The 23,160-nt window shown below is 36.5% G+C and overlaps 2 protein-coding genes and 1 long non-coding RNA gene across 14 annotated transcripts; 2 read left to right on the top strand and 1 right to left on the bottom strand.

Annotated features, from left to right (window-relative positions):
• Nucleotides 1–1,741: 1,741 nt before the first annotated feature.
• Nucleotides 1,742–16,046, bottom strand: LOC143366998 (uncharacterized). Of its 8 annotated transcripts, XM_076808575.1 has the most exons (11): nt 15,904–15,993; nt 15,542–15,785; nt 12,459–12,678; nt 12,137–12,376; nt 11,818–12,057; nt 6,311–6,406; nt 5,948–6,216; nt 5,769–5,867; nt 5,404–5,668; nt 3,696–3,940; nt 1,742–3,616 (listed from the first exon to the last, which is right to left on the bottom strand). In XM_076808575.1, exons 3-11 carry the CDS (start codon nt 12,597–12,599, stop codon nt 3,463–3,465), a joined length of 1,749 nt encoding a protein of 582 aa, XP_076664690.1. In that variant the 5' UTR covers nt 12,600–12,678; nt 15,542–15,785; nt 15,904–15,993; the 3' UTR covers nt 1,742–3,462. The 8 variants fall into 8 exon arrangements, with proteins under 8 accessions (XP_076664690.1, XP_076664693.1, XP_076664697.1 ...); XM_076808578.1 differs by lacking the exon at nt 15,542–15,785 and having other exon boundaries at nt 15,904–16,046; XM_076808582.1 differs by lacking the exon at nt 15,542–15,785 and having other exon boundaries at nt 12,459–12,647; nt 15,904–16,008.
• A 2,191-nt stretch (nt 16,047–18,237) lies between these two features.
• On the top strand, nt 18,238–20,283 carry LOC143367071 (uncharacterized). Of its 5 annotated transcripts, none has more exons than XR_013084897.1 (4): nt 18,238–19,301; nt 19,533–19,547; nt 19,682–19,744; nt 19,826–20,003. It is a non-coding gene; the product is annotated as an uncharacterized LOC143367071 (long non-coding RNA). The 5 variants fall into 5 exon arrangements; XR_013084895.1 differs by lacking the exon at nt 18,238–19,301 and adding an exon at nt 19,379–19,437; XR_013084894.1 differs by lacking the exon at nt 18,238–19,301 and adding an exon at nt 19,384–19,437 and having other exon boundaries at nt 19,516–19,547.
• A 1,508-nt stretch (nt 20,284–21,791) lies between these two features.
• Nucleotides 21,792–22,920, top strand: Cype (cytochrome c oxidase subunit cyclope). The gene is made up of 3 exons (XM_076808689.1): nt 21,792–21,934; nt 22,510–22,670; nt 22,758–22,920. Exons 2-3 carry the CDS (start codon nt 22,510–22,512, stop codon nt 22,825–22,827), a joined length of 231 nt encoding a protein of 76 aa, XP_076664804.1. The 5' UTR covers nt 21,792–21,934; the 3' UTR covers nt 22,828–22,920.
• Nucleotides 22,921–23,160: the final 240 nt, after the last annotated feature.

Below are 23,160 nucleotides of genomic sequence, written 5' to 3'. Positions count from 1 at the left end.
TGCATTTCGTATGACTTGACGGTTTGATTTTACTGATAATAAAACATTTATTGCTAATAATACTTATCTTTTCAGCGACACATAAAATAATTAGAATGTTAATACTATACAAATAAATAACTCGGACACAAAGAAAACTTACAAGTGCAATGATGAGCACCAGATGCGTACTGTACATATGTATATATTTATTCATATATCAGGTTCTATCTTTTATAAATGATATATATCGTTAGTTAAAATTTTGTTTTCTTCGTGTCCGAATTATTTATTTGTATAGTATTAACTTTCTAACTATTTTATGTGTCGCTGAAATGATAAGTATTATTAGCAATAAATGTTTTATTATCAGTAAAATCGAACCGTCAAGTCATACGAAATGCCGGCAGCAGCAAATGTTTTGGAAATTTCGTGACCCCACCGAATTACATTGCGGGACCTGCTCTGCACTGGGGCCCCACAAGGAACCCAGCTATATACATATACTTACGCTACGCGCCTACGAGCCCGCACCTACACTACTGCAGACCTCCTCACTGATTCTACTCTTAGTAACGGCGTACGGCGGGTTGCTCGCCGCCAGGCGCTGAAAAAGGCTCCATGTGCAGCCCTGATACAGATAGATTAATCTGAATTATATACTAAGCAGATGTTATTTCACTTTTCTTAATACAAAATATATATTATTCAGTATTCGTTAATGGAACCACCATGGGTGAATTCCACTTACTGTGGCTCGATTGAAAGAAGACGATTGAAATGTCACAGGTACAAGAGGGGTTCTTGCTCGCTCGCATTGTGGCTCCCGCCGCCCGTGTCCCGTTTGTTTACTTTGTATTCGTCGACGTTGTCGCGCCGGCCAATAGGGGTATACTATTCGGACCCTAGAGTTTCTCGACCGAGTTCTTTCCATCGGGGCACAGTACGTCCAAATCGCCCGTGATTTTCATTAAGCTAGGTTTTCCTGTTGTACGCGACTGGCCACATCGTCAAAAATTTCAAAGTCGATTTTCTCGAAAATGAAGCGCGATATGAAAAAATGTTACTCTTTCTTTTCGATTTATAACAAGTAACTAAGTCGAGAAAAAGGAATAAAATTTTTTCATATTGCGCTTCATTTTCGAGAAAATCGACTTTTAAATTCTTGACGATGCATCCAGTCGCGTATAAGGAAACCTACCCTAATGAAATTCACGGGCGATTTAGGCGTAAGTGGAATTCGCCCCATATATAATATATGATAACTTTAAGTTTCTAGTTATAATAACCAGTTATTAACCCTGTAGCTAGTAGCTGCAACTTAATAGCTCTACCGCTGAATACCAGCGGCGCTCGCGTTCAGCGTATATTCTTTCACACTATGTACTAGTTTTTATCAGTTTTATCTATCTTGGTAGAAAGTAATATATACCTTTATTCACACATAGTGGGCCAGAAATAAAAAAACATTGTTTACAATGCAAATAACATAACAGACAAGTTCATACACGTCGATACACTATTAATGAATAGCATTTCTCGACTACGACGTAAAAGTAATCTTTAAGCTATCGAAAAACAAATATACGAGTTGCTGACAAGCAACGATGAGCTGCGCAGTTTTTCTGAATGCAAGATTTGATAAAATAAAACTATAGTGGCGCGTTTTGCTATAAGCCATTACTTGCATAACAGAAAGCCATTATAGTAGCACGTAGTAAAGGATTAAAGGTAAAATTTTGTTGTATCACACTTGCTAGTCTTACGATATTACACTGTATATTGCATAATAAAAAAAGAAAATATACATATTAGATTTTTGTTATAACGGTTATATATACACTCTACAGAACTAAAAGTCATATGAAATACGAGTATTTTCTGATGTAAAATTTATATATCGCAAAGATAACGTAACTCTTATTATTATAATTTTAAAAATGTTACATATTAATAAATTGTTCTTAAACATACACCACTATGCGCAGTATCTCTGTTCTCGTAAACCCATACATGGCTGTAATGAGACAAGCTCCTTTTATCTTATAATAGATAATTATACATTAAAATTTAATTTTGCAATTTAAGATTATCTACGATATACACCTACATACATATTTAACAACATGATTACCATGTATTTATTACACGATGAAAGAAAAGTATTTCAATACAAAACTAAGTATGTACTTAACACTTGTATGCTGGTAACATTTCTGTCTATGATTACGATTATTCTCCTCTTTGAAATTTTCGCTACTTCTAAATAATCCTAGTTTAATTCATAAATACTAATTCTAACGTTGCATATTTACCACTCCAGAAATAAAGTTTTCGAGTCAAATGAGGCACGTTATTTAACGTGATTCTCCAAATTACATTTCTAAAAATCACGCGTTACTAATATTGGTAGTAAACGTCCAATGTTAAGGGGTTATACCTAGTCAGGCGGCTGAAAAGAGGCGAATATTTGTGAATTTTTTTTTAAGAAGCGGAAGCGTATATTTTTATAAAACTTTTTGCGCTTAAAAGAGCAACATTTAAAGAACATTTGGTAATTTTTTCGTAGAAAAATATTTACGTTTATAATAAAAAAACAACCGACATTCAAGAAGCATTTTTAAAAATTTGGTTTTACGGTGAGCACTGCCATTCTTCAGGTTGACGGAGAGAATTTTCCGAAATATTAATTTAAAACAAAATAACGGCTATTTAAAGTTGAAGTCCTGATTTTTTCACGTGATTTTTGCATGAAAAAATCTGGATTTCAACTTTAAATAGCCGCCGTTTTGTTTTAAATTAATATTTCGGAAAATTCTCTCCGCCAACCCGAGGAAACATTAATTACTAACGAAACCTTTATTGTTTTTTGATTTTAGATAATCTGGTTCCGAATGGCAGTGCTCACCGCGAAACCAAATTTTTAAAAAGGTTTCTTGAATGTGGGTTGTTATTTTATTATAAACGTAAATATTTTTCCACGAAAAAATTACCAAATGTTCTTTAAATGTTGCTCTTTTAAGCGCAAAAAGATTTGTAAAAATATACGCTTCCGCTTCTTCAAAAAAAATTCATATATGTTCGCCTCTTTTCGGCCGCCTGACTAAGTATAACCCCGTAAGTTCGTATCATCCTGAAATTACAGTTTCGAAGGTATCACGTTATGTATTCATATCAATGAAACAGTCTAAAGTGTTTCAAGTCTTAGTAGCATAAACTTTTATACATAATACAACTAAAACCCTTTTTTTTAAATTTACGATAACATGACTTATTAGTCGAAATCAATCACTTTTCTTCAAAACAGTAAATCAGTGCATTATCAACATAAGTTACTTTAAAAGTTATATAAAGAATCGTAGATAAATGTGTGTCATGCACACATTATTTACATCTATCTAAACTTTGAAGGATTTACTTCGTCTTATTGAATGTCCTTATAAGTAAAAACACAATGAACTTCGTATTATTTAGGTAAACTGGTTATATCGTAGCTGTTTCAGATTTCGCCAAGTCCACACAAACCGTGTGACTGATAGTAGAAACGTGTGCAGTTCCATTATTGTCAGAGCTAATAATATTTAAAGATGAGATCTTGGCACGTTGATATGCCACTACTGTATTCAAACTTAAAAACCTAAAGATAAGTGTTTCGATTAATGTAATTCTAATATAAAAGTATTGGGTATTAAAATTCACAACCACTTGTAACTTACCTTATGCAAACATACATCACCAATAATGCTGTACCAGCTGCAAGCATTCTAATAATAGGACCCTCTACTAATTGAATAAGTGTCCAGGCAGCAGCTGATGATCCACACATTGTCGTGACAATAGCAATAGTTTGCAAACAATGACGCGAAGTTATACTATTCTGCCAATCCAGCCTATTTGCATGTTCGACGTTATACCTGGCGCCGCATACTTTGCAGAGGAGGTTATCAGCGTTCACAGAGCTCTAAACAAGCAAAAAAGAAAACGACATCATGTGCAACAGCATAGGGTAGATGTCCCAATTACCGTGCTTTGACGCCGACTTGCTCGCGAAGGAATTAATTACTGACTTCTCTTACTTTAATTTTGCTTGGTGAAAATTTATATTGGTGTTTTAAACTTTTCTCTTTATTAAGGCATTTTTCGGGTTGAAAATGTTAATTTTTCATATTCTTTTTAATTGAAATAAAAATACATGTTTTTGTCCCAATTACCGTGCCCTGAAAAATGCGTTGTCCCTATTCCCGTGCCCCTAATTACCGCGCCCTTTTTTAAATAGCGTTCTCCAGGGTTGCCACCTTTTATCACCATATAAATCCCGGAGTGCCACACATTCTAACCCGGAGATTCGAATATAAACCCGGAGATGGAAAAAGCAAAAAAGTTTTGTTCCCGAATATCCGGAAAACAGATGTGCAACTCTTTTAAGCTCAACCAATTCAGAATTTAAATGTATATGTTTTTTTAATTAATAACTTTTATTATATATAAAATTGATACCATTCTATAATACCACAATTTCTTATTATCTCATTTTTTTCTACAACCCGGAGATTTTTCCAGTAAAACCGGAGCCCGGAGATTTGCTTCAACCCCGGAGTCTCCGGGCCAAAACCGGAGGGGTGGCAACCCCGGCGTTTCCGCGGTTAGGTTATGTCTTTGAACTTTGAACTGCTCAAAACATTTTTTTGCTCTACGAGAGGGGTTTTTATGTAATTTTAATATGACATTTTCATTACAAAAGCAAAATATGCAAATATAAATTTCTGTTCACTCGTTCTGAGAAACGAAAGTAAGGTTAGGTGTAGAAGTTACAGAGGGAGCCAGTGGGATTCGAGGGACACGATACCCAGATAGCACAGGTCGTCTATAAGCCATCTTTAAGACGTCTTGAAAGTCTGAAAGACGTCTTAAAGACGGCTTGTAGACGACGTATGCTATCTGGGATAATAGGGACAAGCGTTAAATTCCTGTCCCAATTACCGGATTCACTTTAAAAATACGAAAACGTTTCAAAAGTGCTCATTTTACTATTTCTTCATAAAATTTGAACCAGATTATGATATAATCTACACTTTACATAAGTGCAAATCATGATAATTATCAATTTAATCACTGCTGTAATGTACGTGTTCCTTACCGTTCCCGGTAAGGATTCAGGTAAATCCATCGACATCTTCATATGCATTTTTAATTTTTTTTTACTATGCTTTAATTGTTTAAAAATGCAGCCTTCTGGTTTGTAACACATACATTAATAGTTTAACTTAATTAAAAAAATTTCTTTCCGTACTTATTTATGCGAGTTTTTTTGTACGGCTTCTTTAAGCATAAAGGCGCGGTAATTGGGACAGGGCACGGTAATTGGGACATCTACCCTAGCAAAAAAATTAAAACACTTGAAAATTTAACATATTATTATCTTACCTCGACTAACCAATGACGTAAACAGTTATGATGAACGGCGCTAACATCGCCCCTGCATTGGCAAGGCTGTATTAATGGGCCAGCATCTTGCCTATCACTATCGTAACAGATCCAACAGTCCTTATTACTAATCGATGTTCCATCTGAGAAAAGTGCAGCATCCTGTTCTCCGCTTTTGTCGTGTAATTCAAATTCTTTCACATATTTTGACTGGTCTAGTCTTTTGAAAATACGCTTTGGATTTAAAATCCACAATTGTTCTGGACTGAAATAGAAAAAACATTTACGTCCAGGTAATATCAAAAAACCAAATTTAACTTGAGTTGAGTATACTGTCAATTTTCATGCCAATATAAAAAACACACCTAAAACAGTTCCATAACACACATGGGAACCACAGTATTACTCCGACTTCAATCACGCGGAAAACAACGTCATGCCAATTCCTACTGTATAAAGGAACCCTGTAATAGAAATAAATGAATAAATGAAACTTGAGTACCTGAGATATAGTTATTTATATATATATTATCTTCGAATTTACTTAGTTTTCCAAAATTCGCTAAGTGTTTCGCTGCACAGAAATCCAACAACAATGAAAAGCATGAATGCTTGTGATAATAATCCAACACGAGACTGATGGAGCTGGGAAAGATTTATTTGTTGCTGCACTTGCAATGAGTTCGATGTACTTGGAACTGGATCAAACAGTTTCGCAGTAACTTGTTCTTCGGCATTAACTTTTAAGTCAGCGACCATACGTTTGTTTACGCTTATAGCACTCTGACCATCACTCAAAAATCCACCTCGAATCTTAAAAGAAACTTGATTTAATATAATATTTATACACCTACTAACTCAGTATTTTTATTTTTTATACATCTAATTTCTGTGTAAACTATCATACCTTAAAAAATACTTCTACTCCATAGATTAAGAAGAAAATCACAACAATAAATAGCAGAACTGCGTAACACCCATTAAAGACACGAGTATAGAAGCTCTGAAAGAGAATACGTACAGCATACATTAAAGAAATTTCTCTCCAAAGAAAATCTCTATTTAAAGAATAAGGAAACATAATTAAGTTGATAAATCGCGACGTGAAAACCAGAGGGTTCTCAGATAGAACCAGTTTCTTCATTTTTGCACTTTTTGTTTGAAAATTATTCTTCGAGATAGTCTTCATATTTTCCACAAATTTTCGTTCTATTCCAAATAATATTGTTTGAGTTATCCTAAGGCAAATTTAGTTCTATGTAAAGTGGCAGCACAGAGAACTAAATGATTCTATTTTGAAATAGAATTGTATTGTTTTGCGTTCTCTTATTGGTTTTTATAAAAGTTTAAACATTTTCTAAAATAGCTTTACCTAGGCCTAATACAGGGTCATCCGTTAAAACTGCAACCTACGCGCGCGCGAACAGAAGAAAATGGCAACACCGCCTCACGGACGCATGCGACTACAACCATTCACCGGTCCGGTGTTCGGAGGGTTGCCAGCGACCGCTGGACAGCAGTGATGTCCGAGCTTCGAAAATTTTAGGATAGTCTCTTTCAAATTACCGTCGCAAAGAGCTATACGAAATTTCCCGACCGGGGTTGAAGAATTTGGGGCCTTTTTCGAATAACTTCTTAACTATAAAAGATATCGGAATGCAATTTGCGCCGAAAAATGAGGAAAAATTATTCTCTCTTAATGATGGATAATTTAAAATATTTTACGTTCACTTAAATTTTCTTTTATCAATTTTTTAACCATAATTGTTGTGAAAAGCATTTGCAAACTGTTTATTTGATACTGTATTTAATGCTGTTTTTAAAATTCATGGTGTTGATAAACAATAGGCTAGTTGTTTCTGTATCATTACTTTCATAAATTGAAAAATTAAATTTTTATTCAATTATGTGTTCGTTCTGCAGACCTCAGAATTTATTGTTCTGGTTTTCTTTTTTATGATTGTATCCTTAATGCAGTGCATACCTAGATCAGACGTAAGGGGTAACTAATGACTAATGATTTTTTCTAGAATTTTTGTGTCTGAATGTTTTAGCTACTCAACACCACGCCTATACCGGCTTCCGTTAATTTCATTTTTTGGAATGATGCGCCATTACTGTGGCCTTTACACGCAGGTGGCGAAAAATCTCTCCGTACAAGGGTGTAGCGCCGCGGTCAACCCTGTTGAAGCTAAAAATTTTTAAATTGAGACGGGTACGAGACCAGTCGATATTGTTTTCAAACCTTATTACAGTAATCTGGGGTGCGAGTAGTAAACCGATCATAAAAGCGGAGCGCGCGCCTCGATTCCCTGGACCGGGAAATTCCCAATAGCTCTTTGCGACGTTAATTTCAAAGAGACCATCCTAAAATTTTCGAAGCTCGGGCATCACTGTTGTCCACCGGTCACTGGCAGCTCTCCGAACGTGGGGTCGGTGCATGGTTGCAGTGGAATGCGTCCGTAAGGCGCTGTTGCCATTTTACATGTTCGCGCGCGCGAGCGTAGGTTGCACTTTTAATGGATGACCCTGTATAATACAAACTTATTTAGCCAGCTTTAGACGGACAGTTTTTCTCACAGTTTTGGAGCGTACATTCCAGGCGTACGCTCCAAAACTGTACGTGTAAAGTCTCCAACGTGATAAAGGACGATCACGCGTTCCCGGCCCGCGCGTCTGGAGTGCAGGTCTGAACTTGTCCTTTACACGTTCTGATGTGATTAACGTGCCACGCGCCAGATGGTATTTCATAGGTATAGCAGTGAAAATGTGATCCAAAGACAGTTTGGAACAATTTGTCGCAATTTACAGAAGTTTCCCCTGTCTGTGAAAACTAAAACCGTGGCGATCCACAGTGGTCCGGATACCTACTTTTACCGGCCAAAATTTTAATTTTTCTCAAACTTGGTGATCAAGGGGTTTTGAGGTCCCTGATAACGAATCTTACGCTAAAAATTCAAAATTCAAGATGGCGGTTTCAAATTTATAGCCAAAATTGAAAACACATTTATTTCGATTTTTTTCCAATGCAAAATTCATTTTCTATTATATAATTTGACTATTTATCGTAAATTATTAATAAAAAAAACACTATTATTATTAACAAAAAAAATCGTGGCGAAAATTAAATATCAATTTTTTCCGCACAAATTATTGTTTTATCACGGAATTCAATTAAATACTTATATTTTTGAAAAGAAGCAGCTCTAATATTATATTTAACTAAACAAATAAATAAGTATTATACATATACACGCAATGAAAACATCTGACAACGTCCGTGCCTTCCAAATCGCTACTCAAGCGGGTATGCAGCTACACGCGTCTAAGACGCCCAAATACCTCGAGCGTCATTTCTAAAGGTCTGCATAAAATTGAAGACTGCAGGAGACTGCACTTGAAATTTGCGTGCTCTTGTTAGCAATTGTGTAAGCTTTCATGTAAGAAATGTCCGACGTTAATCACTCTTAATCATTTTTTTATAAGCCTTCTCCAAGTTTAAATTGATATAAACATTGCACTCTTTGTACATCGACTAAAAAATGCTTATGGCACATATAAATAAGTGAAATATACTTCTTTACCTATATAACTGTATAATACAAACACGTATTTTGATGTTCTATAATGAGTAATTAAAACAATTAGATTCACATAAAATTTCATAACTTTGTCTTCGTAATATTATATCTAATCAAAGAATCATCTGAAAGAAGAAAGGTATGCAGATTTAGAAGCACTGGAGAGTTGTCAATTCATACAAAAAAAAATTACATTGTAAAGTTGAAGTTGAGAAATTGAATTTTGGCCACCCTCTAGACCACTGTGCGATCTCTGTCTTCACGCTATCTCTTGACCCATATTCTTGTTTTATGTTGTTGCTCTTCTGCTTTAAAATAAGCATGCAATACACTGCAAGCGATCGCGCGAGTTCTTCGCTGTTTTTATCAAAGACATTTTTACTTGCACGATGTCAGCGATGCAGTTGGCGTAGCGTGGCGCGTCTCACTGAACTGTCCGCCCGGCGGACATGCCACGCTCCAAACCTGTGGATCTGGCGCGCGCGTTCAGAGTGTTGCGCTTTGAACATCACGCTCCAAGCGCGCGTTCTAGGGCAGCACGTAGGACGTGCCAAGCAGCCCGAAGGTTTGGACCGGCCATGTAAAGCTGGCTATTCAGAAGAAGAGTGTGACTTTAGTGAAAATCCCCTGAATCCGACAGATATAATTTGTGTGAGGAGTACCTGTATAATGGTTAAAACAAACAACAAATTGACAAATGAATTGGTACAAAAATATAAAAATCATGTGGTTGAAAAAACATTCATGAGAGATGAAATAAAAAAAGAAAGAGACAGTAAAACTTTGGTTGTATGCTTTGATTTCCAAAAGCTTATAGGACTACTTAGGGGAAATGTTAGTTGTTTCTTTTATAAGCGTAAACTAAACGTTTATAATCTAACTGCCCATTATGGCGGAGCGGAAAATTTAAATTTGAATTTTCAGTTGGCCTGGGTGCGGGATAGTTGTCTTTTGATTAACCAAACACAACTGTAAAAAAAAAATGGAAAAATATTCATGTCTGCAGGTTCCTTTTTCTCCTAAAAATGATTATATGATTGTATGATTATATGATCATTTTTAGGAGAAAAAGGAACCTGCATTTTAAAATGACGAGCCCTTTGGAAATAAGCGGGAGTCATGTTTCAGTACCAAAAGGTTCTACGTGAATGTAACAAATTAATAAAAAATGTTTCGTAAAATGTTGTGTTAAACATTTTAACATAAAGTTGTCAGATTCTAATATAGAAATAAGGTATGTTTATTTTGCTTGTGTTTACTGAAAGTTTTAAACTTTAAGAATGTTGCCCTGAAAAATGTGCTAAAAGTCAGATAGAACCAGGGGTTGAAAACAGTTATGATATCGGTTTCGGTTCTCGAAACAGTTATGAGAACCGAAATAATCTTGAAACAGTTACGAGTGAAAACGATTCTGGCTTATATCGGTTTCGATTCCGGTTCCACAGAACCGATATTATATCGGTTATACAGTAAACTCTCGCTATGGGCTGAGCTCGCCTCAACCATGCGTAAGCGCCTTTTAAATTATGATTAAATAATAAATCTGTGAAGAATAAATTGATTCTCAGAAGTAGTTTGAAATAATTTTTTTTTTTAAGTTACGTTTAAGTTAAACACTTATTAATGTGGCGTACCCCCCTAAGTGTCTAAAAATTTAAACAAAGTAAATTGTATATACATACCGAAATTGTTGCAGAGCAACTTCCAACTATACATCGCATTTTCATTCTGTCATCGCACGTTTCAAAATACTTGAGAACAATGTCGCATTTCTTTTGGCCCTTTTATGTCGATATGTTTTTAAATATCACTAATAACTATTACACACTGCGACTAATATTAATTTGACACTTGATTTAAGTACTGCTAACACTAACAACAATAACTTTCCTAATATGTACAAACTTACTACTAGTTTTATATTAATTATGTAGATTATTAACTTTTTTTTTAAATAAAGACAGTGTCTCGAAAACGAAAACGTGTCTTGCTGCGAAATATAATACTTTTTGTATTAAATTCCACGTGCTCGCCACTAGCTCAGGAATAAAAGTGACTCTGGCCAATTGGTCTTAAACCTTTCGACCCAGAGAATCGCTCTTCGCGTTTGTTTATAAGATCCTTCATCGCTGAGCCTCTCTATCTAGAATCTCTCTTTTCAATACTTAATTTACAAACGCTGTCTTTCATTTCGGCTTTTCCTGCATTGATGGAGTTTTGAAAAGAGACACCAGATCAGTGGCGGATTTAAGAAAAGAGGCCCAGGTGGCAAACGTGGAGGGGCCCATTTTTCCGAAAAATGGAGCGGTAGTTTACTAAAAGAGGGTAAATATACAGAAAAGTATAGAAAAAAAGTGTTTGGATAAAATTTTAAAATCATATTTTTTTTTAAGGATGGAGCCTTGGTGGGACCTTTTAAGCAAGGGCCCAGGTGTAAATCCGCCACTACACCAGATAGAGTGGCCCAGCGATAAAAAGACTTATAAACAAATCGAATTTCCATTAAAAAAAATGTGACATTGACCGTAAATATTTTGGAACGTGCTACGCATACCCGATGCGTAACAGATAGGATACATTACTGTTATAAAACCGATATATAACCGTTACGGAACCGATATAATATCGGTTCTGCAGAACCGTAACCGAAATCGATATAGCCATAAATTTCGGTTACTTATAACAGTTATTCAGAATATCGGTTGTTCATAACTGTTTGAGTCAGAACCGATATACAACAGTTTGAAACAGTTACGCTCGGAACCGTTTCAACCCCTGGATACAACCCTCTGGTTTTCACGTCGTGAAAGGACTAGACCCATCTTTAATATACCTGATCCTCCTCTGAATATATTTGAGCTGTTATAAATTCTGCCAACAGCAGAGAATATGTCAGCGCGTTAAATATAACAAAACCCATAAATGATTTTGAAAGAAACTGCGGCTTGTCCCATGACATGTTTCTCAGATGAAATACTTCAGCCCAAAAACAAACGATTAACGACGATCCACTTAAAACAAGTGGATAATACGCGGATAATAAACTTTTAGACCATCCTTCCTTGAATGCAGTCTATAGAGAAATAAGATCACCATAGTTTAAACGGGTCAACAAATGTTACGTATATTATAATAGTAATTTTTTCACTTACCGGAGATGTAAAATATGCACCACGAATTAGCGACGCCAAAAACACAATAAAATATAAAACTTTCTGTGTCGTCACTCTACAAGCTCTAAGAAATGATGGTGCTTTCATTTTCTGCCATTCGGCAATGATACACATGATGAGTTGTATCAGGCACACAAATGCCAGCATGAAGAATATAGTTGCAAACGCAATGTAATAGCTCAAATTCGGAACATGACATTCTAAGCCGTCAAATTGAATCTACGAAGAACAAGGATAAAAAAAGTATTTATAATTACAAAGGACAGAATGAAAAATCTATTAGAGTTGTTAAGAATATTACCTCGCATAAGCAAGTACCATTGTGGCATTCTCCGTGTCCAGAACAATTTTCTTGGCCACACGTGTCGTTCCACGCCATCATTCCAAACTTTACTAATAAAGTCAATGGATTTTGCGTACTTAAAGCGATCATTTGTTCCATGATCGCTATGTGTCGAATTGACTGTTTTTACACAGTTGTGAATGATATCTTCGTCAATATTTCATATGCAGTAAGAACGCTGCAAATAGTAGTAAGTAGGAGAATTTACAACAGCACAAAGTAGCATAGCGTTACAATAGAAAATACAAAAGAATAAAATACAATGGCTGTACTACGGTATGACCCAACCACCGGAATGAACCGAAATTTTGAGGGGTTGGGCGGGAGGGGGAGAGAATCTCTAATATAAAATTTTAGCTGCGGGTATTTGTTAGTTTCCGAAATATTAATAAAAAGTTGTTCATTTTTTTGGAAATTTTTTTGGACGTTGCTGCAGGCCTTACCCGGGAGTCCTTCCGTCTCCCTATTTTTTATTTTTGAAATTTTATAACCACAGTCTCATTTTTAGCATCGCCAAACTCACATCGGTTCGCTAGCATGCTTTACACGCCCGCTCGCGGGCGTGCGCCCCCCGCAATATTTATTCTAGCCCCAACCAATATTAATTCCCGGTACAAGTTAGAAAGTGAAATGCGTTGTGTCGGAATAAGGACAATATCGTAATTTGATGATGAAGCCATTGTAATAAATATTGAAACTAAGTACGTGACAAAAAAGCAAAGGGCTCAACAACAATTGCACTTGGCTTGGTAAAGACCGTCCGCGTCCAGTTTTTGTTACCGTATCCCTACACATACATTTTGAGGCCGATATCGTTCATTCAGGGTTGCCAGATCAGGCCTGATCTTTTGCGAGAGATTTCAACTTCGTTGAGGATTGCAGTCGGCCGGGGGGGGGGGGACGGCCAATAAGAAAACAGATATCTAAAATTCATTGTAATAATGACTTCTTATAAAGGAGTAATAATAATAAAAGTATTATAAATATTAGAATTTGTTACAAATTTAAAGTTTCTTATTTCTTTATGGCATGCTATACCAGTGCAAGTGCGTGCCTGCCGAATTCGCTAATATTCTGCCGGAGATTTTTATTGTGCCTGCCTGAGGCCGGAAACAACGGTTCGAAACCTGAGACTCCGGCTGAATGCCGAAGATCTGGCAACCCTGCGTACATTGTATCGTCGGCTGTGAAACAGTCAACGGCGACGGGAAGATAGTTGTGTTAGTAACGTCTGTATAGGTAGATTTCAATGTATTATGCCGAAAGTTTTGGCTGTACTAAGATATGACCCAACCACCGGAATAATCCGAAATTTTGAGGAGTTGGGCGAGAGGAGGAGAGAACCCCTAGTTTAAAATTTTAGCTGCGGGTATTTGTTAGGTTCTGAGATATTAATAAAAAAAACTCGGCATAATACATTGAAATCTACCTATACAGACGTTACTAACACAACCATCTTCCCGTCGCCGTTGACTGTTTCGCAGCCGACGATACAATGTGCGATATCGGCCTCAACATGTATGTATAGGGATACGGTAACAAAAACTGGACGCGAACGGTCTTCACCAAGCCAAGTGCAATTGTTGTTGAGGCCTTTGCTCTTTTCTCACGTACTTAGTTTCAATATTTATTACAATGGCTTCATCATCAAGTTACGATATTGCCCTTATTCCGACACAACGCATTCCACTTTCCAATTTGTCCCGGGAATTAGTATTGGTTGGGGCCAGAACAGTGCGGGGGGCGCGCGCCCGCTCGCGGGCGCGCAAAGCTTGGTAGCGATCCGATGTAAGTTTGGCGATGCTAAAAATGAGACTGTGGTTACAAAATTTCAAAAATAAAAAATAGGGGGACGGAAGGGCTCCCGCGTAGGGCCTGCACCAACATCCAAAAAAAATTTCCAAACAAAATTAACAATTTTTTATTAATATTTCGGAAACTAATAAATACCCGAAGCTACAATTTTAGATTTAGGGTTCACATCCCCTCCCCACCCGTCCCCCCAAACCTCATCTCGATCGGCCACCGGTCCCTTTCGGAAGTATATCCGTTTTTATTAATATCTCAGAAACTAACAAATACCCGCAGCTAAAATTTGATGTTAGAGATTCTCTCCCCCTCCCGCCCAACCCCTCAAAATTTTGGTTCATTCCGGTGGTTGGGTCATACCGTAGTATATTCAATACAATATTGTATCACACAGAGTAGAGACAACTTCATAGTAAAACTGAAACCGAAACTTTGTTTTCAAGAAAATGAAGCATAAAAATGCCAATAAGTATACGTGTAATATTCCTAACCGCTATATGCCATCCCTATTCGTATTTTTTATTTAAAATATTAATTTTTCATGATATTCAGAATGTTCGGAAGCAGTATTAATTCTTTTGACTGTATAGAGTCTTAAGTAGTTATCAGCTATGGCTTATACATTTTGAGTCAGAGCAACATTAATCCAGACCTTGATTCTTCAAATCTAGTTTGATTACGTGATGCATATAAATTGAATAAACTAGTCTATCAAAAGATGATGCCTTATTGTGTTAGGATAGGGAAGTAAAACAACTGATTTAATGAATATCAATGCTCATTTGGCCCTTGGATCGTCTGTATCAGTATCAGATCTAACTTCTCTTGAACTTTACTCATCAAGGATGGCAAATAAATACGACTCGATGACTTCTGCATAGTATACACCTTAAGCATTTGAATGCTTGCGCTTAAAAAGATGGAAAAGTGTACGCATGCTTAGCAAATTTCCAAAATTAATTTTCTCGAAAACAAAGCATGTAGAAATATTTATTCTGTACTTTTTGTTGATTTTTGCAGAAAAAGCTGCGATATTCTTATTTCCGTCACAATTTTCTGTGTATAAGACAGTATTTATTATTATCGCGTTGATATAAATATTGGAGTATTTTCTTGTAAATATTTCTGCACAAAATCTCGTAAACAGTTAAAGGAAAGACAGTTTTTCTGTTTACAGTCTATAAACGATAATAGGAGTTTGAGCAGTAAGAAAAACTGTATTTATCACATACCACCAAGTTAACTCGGGAATAATGATAATAATACGATGACATTAATTGGAGAAAATAATAACTTTTGTACAAGCCTGGAACTCACTATTGTACAACCGTACAATTTACCGTTGACACTTTTACTTTTTGTTAATGCGAACGCATTAAAATAATCTCCACTGCAGTTACAGCCACCTACGCAACAATTCGGCGCTTCGTCAGCTGTCAGTATCCGTTCCACTGCACTTTTAATAAACACCGAGATCTAGCCAAGTACGAGTTGTTATTAAGAAACATTTTATCATTTTAAAGCGAAACTAACAGAGACCACTTATAAATAGAATATTACCGAATTACACGTTTAGTTCTTATAATATACCTACTTTATCTATACTGTAAATTGACGTTCTTGTTTCTTTCTGACCAATCCACCATTGGTGATCGTCGACAAACATACATAACATAGCGTCACGGTCTGGGTTGACCTGGACACTCCCACCAAAATCCGTGGTCAGAGATAAGCTTCGAAGTCAAGTCGCAAGCGACGCTCGATGTCGCGCTTGTCTAGTGATCCTCTAGGGAGTGAGCGGAACAACGTGTATCGTCGCTGATTGGTTGTCGCGATTTTGGAGCAGAAGCGGAAGTAGACAGAGAAGGAAACTGTAAAAAAGAAAGAGACAGAAATACTGATAGAAAAAGACAGAAATACTGACGGAAAGGAAGAGAGAAATACGGATAGAAAGAGAAAGATATGTTTATTTCTGGTTTTGCTCCAAGATGGCTGCGATTATACCGATCACTCCCTAGAGGATCACTAGACAAGTGTAGTGTTGCGTGACCACGCGAATGTAGTCACAGAAATGTATATAATCGATAGGTAAATCAGGAGCGAAATTTGAAAGCCGATGTTTGCGTATGATTGAGAACGTAATATTAAGGATGCGCGATGCGGGTGGCATACGTGGGAAAGATCTTGGGCAGAGTTCGAAAACGGGAAGAGGACACCAATTAATAGACCCCGAAACGAATTGCGAGTTTCTTCTAAGTCACGTAATCTCTTGAGAAGGCCTTGTCCTTTGTTAGTCTTTAGGAGTGTCGATCGACTCCAGAAGTGTTGGCGACGCTAAGGAAGTCATAAATTTCCTTCAAGGGTTGTTCTCTCGATCCTCTGAGCAGAGCCCACTTTCTCTTCCCACGTGGGCACCCCGTTGTGTAACGGAAAAGCGCGCTTCCACAGAGTTTCCACCACCACCCGGAATTAGAAGGAAAGATGGACGTCGATTCGCGAGGGCGGACGGACAACCGCGGGACAACCTACCGCTTGAATTAGCGCATCCTTCGTCCTGATTGGCCGGAGGACTGGGAGGACGTTCAAGGATGGAAGGGGCACCACGTTCGAGGAGGGAAGGTTCAACAAGGGAGGACTTCGGAACGGCAGAACGATCCTGACTCTTAATCGAAAAAGTCCAAAATTGTTCTCACAATTGAAGTATATCCTTAAAACTATTAAGAAATATATTGAAGTTTTGCCAGTTAATAATTCTATTTTATTTAAAACCCCCGCACACTCCGCGAGCAGAGTGCTTTAGCACTCCACGGGCACCAACCCGCGTTCTGTTCTTAAAATCACCGTTAAAATACGCAACAGTAGTGATCCTCTAGGAAGTGATCGGAAAATGTGTCCACGTTTTCTATTGGTTGTAACGATGCTCGCTGGTGTCAAAGAGGAGATATAATAAGAGGCGTCACTCCGGGCGGAACCTTTGAAATCCTTACTTGACTAAGGCCGGTATTCATAGTCGCTACTTATTCTTAAGGAAATGAAGAAGACTGCAAATGGAACTGGGGAGAAAGGGAGTGGAGGAGAGAGAGGAGATAGCGGATCAAATCAGAGGGGACAGGATGGGCATCGCTAGGACAATAGTCAAGTATCTCAGTAGAATTAAAAGAGAAATATGAAATATTAAAAGTGAGATAGATTTAGGACCGAGAAGTAGAAATAAGAATATAATAAACATAGACACAATGAGAAATGATAAGGTGAAGGAAATGTTAAGTTTATGTAAGAATTAATTTGTATTGTATAATGTGATACATAAGTAACACTAGTCTATAGTTCGTTGGGCAATATGAGAATGTACATCTCGAAACGCCATCTCTGGTTACTGACGCGAAGGTATGTATACGTTTGTACCAAGGAAAAAAATAAACCTAAACCTAAACCTTCTTAAGCAAATGCTTAAGCATGCGGCATCCTCTACTAACCTAGTAGCTAATAAAGGATGCCGAATGCTTGAGCATTTGCTTAAGAATAAGTAGCGACTATGAATACTGGCCTAAATATACTTTACCGCAATTTGCTGATTATTGACGAAGTTTACCATGGTTTACCGATCATTGCCGAATGGGCATTTAAATTGGTTGTCTAGTGATTTCCCTAGTTTATGTCTGTCCTTGTCGAGTGACGCCTCTTATTATATCTCCTCTTTGCTGGTGTGTTGCGTGATCACGCGAATGTAGCTACAGGAATGTATATAATCGATATGTGAATTAGGAGCGAAGTTTAAAAGCAGACGTTTGCGTGTGATCAAGGAGAGTATTGTTAAGGATACCCGATGCATTGACCGAAAAGTGGGATCAGCAGCTAACTTCATTTAATACTGAGAGCCGCCGATTCATCTATTTGTGATCTTTGAACCACTTTGAACGTGCGAACTGTTGCGAACGCGTGCATGCATCAGAAGTGAAAAAAATTAATTGATTTGTTGATTGAAGTGATTAATAAAATTAATCTTTTTTATCGTTGAAATCAAATTTTGTAAGTTATAATAGAAACGTATCATGTAAGTATGAATATTTATCAGACAAAATTTAGGATAAAGCTAACTCGTCAGTGCACGAGTGAAAAATATTTCCGAATGTACATGAGTGGAGTTCCAGGACTCACTGTTTTATCTGTATTTTTATTAATGAACAAAGTAATCGTTTTACTTATATTAAGATTATTAATTTATTGTATATAACTACACATATATGAAAATTGATTAGACAAACAAATGACTAAAAGCGGAAAAAAATTATAATTCGGATCAGCGTTACGAAAAGAAATGAAAAACGATATTCTCAAGGATCCCTGAAACACAAGCCATGTGTTGGAGGGTTAATGTTCTGTAAAGGCTCGTATAGACCGGGCAACAATCGCTGGCAACTTTGTCGCCAGCGACTCCACCCAGATGGCACAGGACATCTTAGCCCCGTTATGCACTTGCGACCAGTCGCCGGCAACTTGGTCGACAAGAGACCAGAAACCTTTGTTGTCCGCCACGACCAAGTGCGTACGAACTCATATATCCTCGTGTACCTCGTGGTCGTCGGCGACCTGTTCCCCGGCAACTTGTCGCAAGTGCGTAACGGGGCTTAAAGACGTCCATTTTGGGTCCGTAAGCCTGTCGGCCTGATTTGTGAAAATGGACGTTTTTAAGACGTCCAAAAAACGTCCAGAAGACGTAATTTGCAGACGGCTTTAGGACGTCCAAAAAACGTCCAGAAGACGTAATTTGCAAACGGCTTTAGGACGTCCAAAAAACGTCCAGAAGACGTAATTTGCAGACGGCTTTAGGACGTCCAAAAAACGTCCAGAAGACGTAATTTGCAGACGGCTTTAGGACGTCCAGAACACGCCTTGGGTGCGTCCGAAACAGGCGTTCAAAAGAGGCTGTGCGCCATCTGAGAAATGTCGATACATTAGGATACATCCACGAAATATGGATAGATCGAACAGGTAAAGCCTTATTAGATCTACATACATATATACTTAAGTACATACTGGTACATATAAATGGTTATAAACATTTGCCCAAAGAAACAATGGAAAACCAAAAACAGAGAGGCATTTGTTTAAATGTTTCTGACCGAATGTATGCAAACCGGGTTTATACAGTTTTTATATTGTTTTCATACAGTTTTTATACAGCATTCATAACGATTTTGTACAGTTGTATATTTGTTTCAGTATTTGCGGTCAAAGGTACGTATTAGTTTTAGGTTAGGGGTTGAATAATTTTTAAATTTTAGGTTAACGAATTGGTAAATTTTTATGGTTCCAATCATTATAATTTTGTGAAACGGGCGCTAACGCCGTTGATGACCAATGCTATTTAGTTGGCGTCGGCAGAAAAAGGAAAGAAGATTTCCATAAATTAAACGTAGCAATGGTTTTAATATGTAACTATCACCCTTACTTTACTGTTCCTAATGATTACTGTAAAATTCAATGTAATGTTTCCTCGAAATTCTTCTTTAAAGTGCAGCAGACCACAGGGAAATGGCAGAGAATAAAAAGGTACAGAGCTATCCATACAAGCCTGGCTAAAAAGAGCTTGCAATAGGAAAACGTCACAGCCGAAGATATTTTAACAAAGCGAGTAACACTATAGGGAGTCTTTATACATGTGTTTATTTAATTGTTTGTATAGGATATTAGTTAATTTCACACCTTTTTTTATTTTCAGACAGCAGCGCACTTTAGAGACGATTGCAGATAAATTGAGATTGCTGCACCCAATGAATAAATAATTATATTTTATATAATTTATGTATACTACCTACATGTTCTACATATTTCATCTATTTTAAGTGCACATCCATGTTTATTTTAAGTGTATATTCTGCATATTCTACCTCGTACTAACATGTTCTTGTATCTATTGTAAGTGCATATATTCTACATTATTTCTGAATTAAATATATGAAATAAATTGTTATCGAGTTTGATCTTATTTTGAGAACCATTTATTTCCTTAAATTTTTATTAAATCAAACCAATACCGACGAACGTCTTAAAAACGCCTATTTCGGATGTACCCAAGGTGTTTTCTGGACGTCTCAAAGACGTACTAGTTTGTGAAAATGGACGTTTTTAGGACCTCTTTAAGGCGTCTTCTGGACGTTCGTGGACGTTTTTAAGACATCTTGAACGCCTGGATTGGACGTCTCTAAGACATCTTTAAGACGTCTTTGTGCTATCTGGGTGGTGCAGATCTTTTTCCGTGCGAGAGGTATAGGCAATGCGCCTTTCAGTAGTACATTAGGCGTCAAAACGGCTTCCCTTTGGAAATTTGGCAACGTTGCATGTCACTAGGCATAACTCAGCGGTCCTAGTGACATGCAACGTTGCCAAATTTCCGAAGGGAAGCCGATTCTGGCGCTTAGTGTACATACTCAGGGGGGGGGGTGATTAATTATTTTATTCCGCTTGTTCATTGAATTCCGTTAAATTTTTTATTTTTGAATTTAGTTATATTTTATTATTTAAATAGTTTAAAGAAAAATTTTGATTTGTGGTGTCAAAGATGTATATATTACTTTAAATAATTTTTAGAATTTTTATTTTTGTTGTTTTTATGTTTTTCTGTGATGTAGCTTTTATTATTTTTGGTGTTTATATATATAAAAATTTATTTTTATGTGTATTTGACTGAACTATCTATAGGCGAATTCCACTTACGCCCAAATTGCCCGTGAATTTCATTAGGGTACGTTTCCTTATACGCGACTGCACGCATCGTCAAGAATTTCAAATTCGATTTTCTCGAAAATGAAGCGCAATGTCAACAAATTTTATTCCTTTTTCTCGACTCATTTACTTGTTATAAGTCGAAATGAAAGAGTAACTTTTTTTCATATCGTGCTTCATTTTCGAGAAAATCGACTTTTAAATTCTTGACGATGCGTCCAGTTGCGTACATGAAAACCTAGCTTAATGAAAATGACGGGCGATTTAGACGTAAGTGGAATTCGCCCTATGTAGTTGGACCTATAAATTTTGGAATAATAATTTACGTTGATTATGTTACTACCCCTGCTGAGTTATGCCTAGTGACATGCAACGTTGCCAAATTTCCGAAGGGAAGCCGTTTTGACGCCTAATGTACATATTCTAAGCTTAAGACAGTGGCAGACATTTTTATAGCATGGTAAACTGGTATGTACTTATCTTATAGTGAGTACGGTATCTCGCAGTGACTCTGCGCTGGGCGAGAAAATGACTTGGATTGGTTGATTCTTATAGAGCTATCTTCGTCTCTATCAGAAACAACCAATCCAAGTAATTTTCTCGCACCAGCCAGACTCTCGCATGAAAACGACGCTTTACTCATGATGGCTTTACTAACAGAAGTTGGTTACTTTAAGAAAACATTGGTTCCTAAAAGATTAATTCTGGAAAACACCTAAAATAACTTGATAGTACTACATACATATATACATACATACCCAGTGGTACTCAGTTTGTAAGTTTACGAACGGTTTGCAGGTGATATACCCAGATATACCTGGATATACCATTGACAACGTTTCGTAACGAAGTATATAGTCTAAAGTTCGTTAAAATATTGTACTATATCATTTGCCAAAGTATGTATTACTTTTACGATTATTCTTACTGATTCCTCCTACATTTGACTCAGTTTTTACTTTTATTTGGAAGAATATTAACTGTTACATAACATCTATTTCGTACTTGTAAATCTTTCGATAACCTGTCATGGTATGATAGTATTGATTGTTACAAAATAATAGGAACTGAATGATGTGTTCCTTCTAACTGTTTCAATCTATATTCATTCATATTTTTCGTACAAATTTTTTTCACATAAACCATACTGTCCTGCTACCTCTATCAAGCTGGGATCCACCTAGAAGCTAAGCTATGCTATGCTAAGTTTAAAAAAATTAGCTTTACACATCCTTATGGAACCATTTCCACCAAGAGCTAAGCTAAGCTGTACCACAGCTAGACATAGCATAGCATAGCTTAGCTTCCAGATGGATCCCTTGCTTTATATTGTATAAAGTTATAACAATGTTAACATAACTGCTGGCAATGCGTTGTAAATATATTTATTAGCAGTTAGAAGTTATTTATTATGTCCCCAAGCAAATTTGCCCTTCACTATATATTTATGTCTACTCTAATGTCTGAATTTCAGATGTCAGAAGGACGCCTTGCAAAACCTCAACTTCGTAATCTTCATATTGCTCAGGTTAAAAAAGGTTTAATAGGAGCAATCGCATTGTCTTTGGTTGTCACTTTTTCCTTAAAATTTCTCGTGACTGATGCCCAGGAAAGAAAAATCGAAAACTTTTACAAGTAATTAAAATCACACGAAGATTATAATTGCTTCTTTTTTTTTTTGTTTTTTAACTTATGACAACAAATCCTTCTTTTTCATTGTAGAACTTACGACCCAGCGAAAGCACTAGAAGTAATGAACAATGCTGGACTTATGCAGTCTTGTCCAAAATAAATATCATGTACACAGATAAAAGATTAGTGGTAATACCGAATTTCCTTGATAAAGTGATGTATGTGTTTAATAAATAAATGCAATAGAAAATCATCATGCGAAAGACTTGTATAGGTAGCTTGAGTAAACCGAAGTTCGTTGAATGATACATTTTCAGTTTGTTTAAAATGTTCTCTAGTGAATTAATTACTATTTATTTTTCTAAGCGCATTGTATTTATTTATACCAATAATTCAATTAAGAAATAAACACGACTATGTATATCAACTATACTATGATATAAAATTCATTATTCATCATGTTCACATATTTCTTTATCTTCTTTCAAATGAT

The sequence above is a fragment of the Andrena cerasifolii genome, chromosome 3, assembly GCF_050908995.1.
Source record: "Andrena cerasifolii isolate SP2316 chromosome 3, iyAndCera1_principal, whole genome shotgun sequence".
NCBI classification, from domain to species: Eukaryota; Metazoa; Arthropoda; class Insecta; order Hymenoptera; family Andrenidae; genus Andrena; species Andrena cerasifolii.
This window is presented reverse-complemented; position numbering and strand designations above follow the sequence as displayed.

Bases quoted from the DNA above. Each gene is read 5' to 3' on its own strand.
- Cype (XM_076808689.1), top strand. From the start codon at position 22,510: ATGTCAGAAGGACGCCTTGCAAAACCTCAACTTCGTAATCTTCATATT. The intron at 22,671-22,757 runs GTAATTAAAATC...TTTTCATTGTAG, and splicing joins AAAATCGAAAACTTTTACAA to AACTTACGACCCAGCGAAAG.
- LOC143366998 (XM_076808578.1), bottom strand. From the start codon at position 12,599: ATGGAACAAATGATCGCTTTAAGTACGCAAAATCCATTGACTTTATTA. The intron at 12,377-12,458 runs GTAATATTCTTA...TGTTCTTCGTAG, and splicing joins ATGGTACTTGCTTATGCGAG to ATTCAATTTGACGGCTTAGA. The intron at 6,217-6,310 runs GTATGATAGTTT...GTTTCTTTTAAG, and splicing joins GAGTAGAAGTATTTTTTAAG to ATTCGAGGTGGATTTTTGAG.